Below are 6,345 nucleotides of genomic sequence, written 5' to 3'. Positions count from 1 at the left end.
ACCCAGGGGAGTCTACACCAAGTCTGTATGGTTTACCGAAGATACATAAACAGGGTGCACCTTTAAGACCAATTGTCTGCATGATCAACTCGGTCACCTATAACATCTCCAAGTTTCTGGCTTCGATCCTCAACCCGCTGGTGGGCAGCTCTGAACACCACATCCAGAACACCCTGGATTTTGTTGAGAAGGTGAGAGATGTCATTATGGAGGCAGATGAAACCATGGTCTCGTACGACGTTACATCTCTCTTCACTTGCATCCCAGTCACGGAAGCGTTGGAGGTAGTCCGTAAGAGATTACATGATGACCCCAACCTCAGCAACAGGACGACTCTCAGCATCGACCAAGTGTGTTTGCTTTTGGAACTGTGTCTTCATTCCACCTACTTCACATACAAGGGTCAGTTCTACAGGCAGAAACATGGGTGTGCCATGGGCTCCCCAGTTTCACCCATCGTGGCCAATTTGTACATGGAAGAAGTGGAAAAGAGGGCTTTGCAATCCTACCCTGGAACACCACCAAGCCATTGGTTCAGATATGTCGATGACACCTGGGTGAAAATCAAATCTCAGGACATACTACGTTTCACGGATCACATTAACTTGGTGGACCGACACATCAAATTCACCAGGGAGGATATGAAAAGTGGCAGGTTAGCCTTCTTAGACTGTGAGATTTCCATCAGTAATGGGGGACATCTAAAAGCTGACGTGTACCGTAAACCTACACATACGGATCAGTATCTAAGGTTTGACTCTCATTATCCACTGGAGCACAAACTGGGTGTCATCAGGACGCTACAACACAGAGCAAACACCATCCCCACTGACACAGCGGCCAGGGAGGCAGAAGAACATCACATCAAGAAGGCCCTGAGTAAATGTGGTTATCCCAGCTGGACTTTTGTCAAAGCTGGAAAGGCACCAAAAGAAAGCTCCAGCCGATCCAGGAGAGAAGGACAACCGCTGCCCAAGCGAAAACCTGTAGTGATCCCATATGTGTCAGGAGTATCGGAGCAGTTGAGACGCATTTTTTCTAAACACCGGGTCTCTGTGGCATTTTAAACCCCAAAACACGCTGTGCCAAAAATTGGTCCACCCCAAGAATCGGGTCCCCCGACACAAACAGAGTAACATAGTGTACGCTGTTAAGTGCCAGGAGGATTGCCAGGATTTATACATCGGGGAAACCAAACAACCTCTGGCGAAGCGGATGGCACAACACAGAAGAGCTACCTCGTCAGGCCAGGACTCTGCAGTCTATTTACACCTACAGGCCAGTGGACACTCTTTCAATGATGAGGATGTACACATCCTGGACAGGGAGGAACGCTGGTTTGAACGTGGAGTCAAGGAGGCCATTTACGTGAAAAGGGAAAGACCATCTCTGAATCGAGGAGGGGGCCTAAGGGTTCATCTTTCACCATCTTACAATGCTGTGATTGGAGCCATTCCCCAACTCTCTGTGAATGGTACTCATGGCCATTGATCAGTGGTCTTTGATCAGTGGGTTTTGGTCAGTGGTTGTTGATCAATGGTCATGAGAATTTGCATAATTATGATTAAGGAACTGACCTCCCAGCCCATTGTTCCTTCAGTGGGCTGGTTTCAGTCATTATGCAAATGTACTGTTTATAAGATTGGGGAAACCTGCAGTCAGCTGAGACTGAAGAAGTCACTTGGATGAGTGACGAAACGTTTTGTAACGTTGGGTTGTGTTGCGTGGTTGAGAGGAGGCGGCAAAACACCTAGCAGGCTAGTCAGAAGAACACACACCCACGCTGGTATCGGTAATCCACGGTGGTTCTTTAATACGCCTTCTTCAACAACCATATAAAAGCCCGGCTGAACGGCTGTGGCTCAACAACATAACGCCCAGCGTCCGTACAACCCATACGTTGCAAACAAAAAGAAAAACAAAAGAAAGGTCTCTCCTCATGCACTAGCGTGCAAGCACATGTCCAGACGAACACAGAGAGAGGGAGCAGTGGCACAAACTGATGACACCATCAACCCTCGACTTGGGTGTCTTAAAGAGACACCACACCATTGTGACTGTTACATATTCCCCCCGGGTTAAACAAAGGCTGTCCTCAGCCGGACCCAGCTGACCCTCCTCCCGCTACCCCCTTTCACTACACATAGCTACTTCAGGTAGTCAGCAGGTTGTGGAGGAATTGTTAGACACCCTTACCAGCATTGGTACAGTCAAGACTTAACCAGCCCCCATACATGGTCAGCAGGATAAGAAGTTGAAACCAAAACAGGGAAATGTACAGTGCAATATCGACAAACTGGCATACATGACAGTGTCCCACATGGTGAATGTCCATTTAAATAAATGTTATAGAAAGAAAAAAACTTAGGATAGCCAGGACAATTACAGAATGAAATTCCCTCTTTCTCGTAGCTTTTTCTTCTTTTCAAAAACTGTAACAGTCAGCATAACATGTGAAAACAGCACGAGAAAGCACTGTAGAAAACTTAAACAACAATCATGTTACAACAGTAACCAACACAAAATACATTAAAAAAAAATGCAAATCCAGGAACTATGGCAAAGCTGCATCGAACCCACGCCCAGGAAACGCAGGTCCACGCACATCCAATGGAGCCACGACGAAGAGGCCAAACAGAGAACGGCACCACAGTCCACAAACAGCGCTGGAGCGGCTTCAGTCGTTGCCATGGAAATGCACCGCCGCGACCCTTTGATCCTCCCGACGTCCGCGTCCAGGCCAGCCTGGTCCGTTCCCGCGAAACATGGTGGGCAGCCACTTCGCCGCTTCGTACCTTTTTATGTACCAATCATCAGCTGCTCGAAGATACTGCACACTGAGGTCCAAGAGAAGATGTTCGGGCGCCATTTTGTAACGTTGGGTTGTGTTTAGTGGTTGAGAGGAGGCGGTAGAAACCTTAGCAGGATAGTAGGAAGAATACACGATCACACTGGTACTAGGAATTCCACAGCGTATCCTTTAATGCCCATTCTCTTCACCAACCATACAAGCCCGGTTGAACGGCTGCAACTTAACAAACAGCGCACAGTGTTCGTACAACCCATACGTTGCAAAAATAAAAGGTGTCTGGAGAGGTAAAACATAACATCGGTCCCACCTCATGCACTAGCGTGCGAGCACATGTCCAGACAATCACAGAGAGAAGGCAGTGGCGCAAACTGATGACAACAATAACCCTCGACTTGGGTGTCTTAAAGAGACACCACACCATTGTGACTGTTACATATTCCCCCCGGGTTAAACAAAGGCTGTCCTCAGCCGGACCCAGCTGACCCTCCTCCCGCTACCCCCTTTCACTACACATAGCTACTTCAGGTAGTCAGCAGGTTGTGGAGGAATGTGCGGAAAGTTGTGTCCACTTTTCTCCGTGCGCTGTTCGTCGAAGGGAGAAAGAAAAACTACAAACAGAAGCAGAAGTCCAGGAAAAGTTTCGTAGAGTTCGGACGTGAGGAGTCGCTTTCCGTGTGTCTAGGTGAAGCGCTGAACTCCACATGGCAGTTCAGCCTGTGTTCTCGCTCGATATGTTCCCCGTGGGCGTTCCTCTGATGGAGGATGGGCAGAATCTCAGCGACATGCCCAGGAACACGCTGCCCGCCCCTCAGTTGGTGATGCTGGCAAACGTGGCAGCGGTGACAGCTGCGGAGAGCGGCGGTGGCTGTGATGGTGAGAAGGAGATGATGGAGCTGAAGACTGTGGGAGGCAGCTACTTGGACAGCGAGGACGAGAGTGTGATCAGGTATGGCTATGAGAACCAGAATCAGAGAGATGCCGGTATTGAGAAGTATCCCGAGACTCTGGGCCCAGGTATCCGTGCCGTGGTTGTTGGAAACAGGACAGAGGAGAATGAGAACGAGGATGAGGAAGACAAAGCTGAAGATCTGTCCTGCCCGCCTCAGCCCCGCTCCTCCTCCGCCACCACCACCACCAAAACACCACCTCCCCAGGGTGCCAAACGCAAAGAGGCCCTGCCTGCTGTGACGGAGAGCACGAAGAAGAAGAAACCGTTCCACTGCAAACCATGTCACTTCCAGGCGGAAAATGAGCAGGAGTTTGTGGATCATCTAAGCAGCCACAGCATCAGCAAGATGATGGTGGTGAACCGGGTGGAGGGGAGGAGCAAGACCAAGGCAAAGGAGGCGGAAGCACCCGAGGCCCCGGCAGGTGGGGAGGCCGAGAGCGGCGGGGAGGTGGCAGCCAATGCAGATGACATCAAAGGGCTGATCAGGTGTGAGCGCTGCGGCTACAACACCAACCAATACGACCACTACATCGCCCACCTGAAACACCACAACAAGGAGGGTGAAGACCACAGGGTGTTTAAGTGTACTCTGTGTCCATACACCACTGTCAGTCAGTACCACTGGAGGAAACACCTAAGGAATCACTTCCCCAGCAAACTGCACACCTGCAGCCAGTGCTCCTGCTTCTCTGACCGCAAGAGCAATTATATCCAACACATTCGGACTCACACTGGTGTTCGCCCATTCCAGTGTCCATACTGCGACTACTCAAGCTCACAGAAGACCCACCTGACCCGACACATGAGGACTCACTCGGGTGAGCGTCCTTTCAAGTGCGAGAGCTGTACCTACCTGGCAGCCAACCAACACGAGGTGACTCGACATGCTCGACAGGTCCACAATGGCCCCAAACCTCTTTCCTGCCCCTACTGTGAGTACAAGACCGCCGATCGCAGCAACTACAAGAAGCATGTTGAACTCCACCTCAATCCTCGGCAGTTCCTCTGTCCCCTCTGCAAGTATGCTGCCTCCAAGAAATGCAACCTGCAGTATCACATCAAGTCTAGGCACTCTGGCTGCAACGTTGCCCTGGATGTTTCCAAAGTCAAGCTGCGAGTCAAGAAACCAGGTCCCGAGAGTGCAGAGGAAAAGTCAGACTCTGGAGCAAATAAGCTCGATGATTCATCCAGCATTGAGGAAGACCTGGACAATAGACTGAAGTTTATGTTGAGCAGCCGGAAGGCTATGAAGTAAAAGGAAAAACAGATGAGAAACTGGTCTATAAGCTGGAAAAGTCACTTTATGGACTTAAACATTCATGCTGAAACTGGAACAGGACATTACATGACTATTGGATAGAGAACGGTTCCATGCAGAGTCCTGTAGATCATTGTGTTTACACAAGGAAAACAAGAAAAGACAAAGTGATCATGATCATATGGGTTGATGATATTATTATCGCAGCCAGTGATGAAAGTGTTTTGAAAACTGTGAAGGGAATGCTAACTGCAATGAAAGATATGGGGAAACTCAAACATTTTCTTGGTATTGATTTTGAGCAAACCAAAGATTGTGTAAAAATGTCACAAGAGAGATATGTAGAAAACATACTGGAAAGATTTCAAATGCAAGACTGTAAACCAAGATCAACTCCTTGTGAGCAAAAGTTGAACTACAATGATGATGCTGAGACAATGAACAATGTCAGGATGTACAGAGAGGCAGTAGGCAGCCTTATTTACTTGACCTCTTGCACACGACCAGATTTGAGTTTTGTTGTAAGTAAGCTGTCACGGCACTTCAAAGAACCAACTTTAGAACATTGGACTACTGTGAAACATGTTCTGAAGTATTTGAAACAATCAAAAGACAAGACATTGTGCTACAGGAAAAGTGACAAAGATTTGAGAGTACAAGGTCACAGTGACTCAGACTGGGCTGCAGATGTGACTGACAGGAGGAGAACTACAGGTTACTGCATAAGCCGGAATGAAAAAGGTACTTTGGTGTCATTGCAAACAAAGAAGCAGCCAACTGTTGCCTTGTCAACTTGTGAAGCAGAGTACATAGCTTTGGCAGCAACAACACAAGAATGTTTGCACTTGACACAACTGTTGCAAAGCATGTATGAGCATCAAAAGGGACCACCAAAGATTTTTGAGGACAATCAAGGGACTATTGCATTGGCAAAGAACCCTGTTAACAGACAGAGGTGTAAGCATATCGATATCAAGTATCATTTTGTAAGATCGACAGCATGCTTTGAGACAACTACATCTAACTACATCGTTTTTCTGCACCTAGGTGTTTTCTGTCTAACACTCACACTCCGATGAATGCACTGGAGATCAGCTTGACGTTCAGTGTCTTTTTAACTGTTTATTTAGCTGTATTTTTCACAAATGGAACAAACTTAAACACATTAGCAGTTGGTCATACATATACTATCAATTCACTGATCAGCCTGTACATTTAAAGGGAAAAATGCATAAATATCAGTTGCTTAATTACTATTAGATAAGACAATCCATTCAAAAAGAAAGGTCCATCTCGCTTCCAAGTACAGTCTATGTTGCCTTTGTT

At 47.7% G+C, this 6,345-nt stretch overlaps 1 protein-coding gene across 1 annotated transcript; it reads left to right on the top strand.

Moving 5' to 3' along the window:
- The first annotated feature begins 3,369 nt into the window (after window positions 1–3,369).
- On the top strand, window positions 3,370–5,016 carry LOC134631765 (RE1-silencing transcription factor-like). The gene has a single exon (XM_063480317.1). It carries the CDS (start codon window positions 3,514–3,516, stop codon window positions 5,014–5,016), a length of 1,503 nt encoding a protein of 500 aa, XP_063336387.1. The 5' UTR covers window positions 3,370–3,513.
- Window positions 5,017–6,345: the final 1,329 nt, after the last annotated feature.

Source organism: Pelmatolapia mariae, linkage group LG7, assembly GCF_036321145.2.
Source record: "Pelmatolapia mariae isolate MD_Pm_ZW linkage group LG7, Pm_UMD_F_2, whole genome shotgun sequence".
Lineage (NCBI taxonomy): Eukaryota > Metazoa > Chordata > Actinopteri > Cichliformes > Cichlidae > Pelmatolapia > Pelmatolapia mariae.
This window is presented reverse-complemented; position numbering and strand designations above follow the sequence as displayed.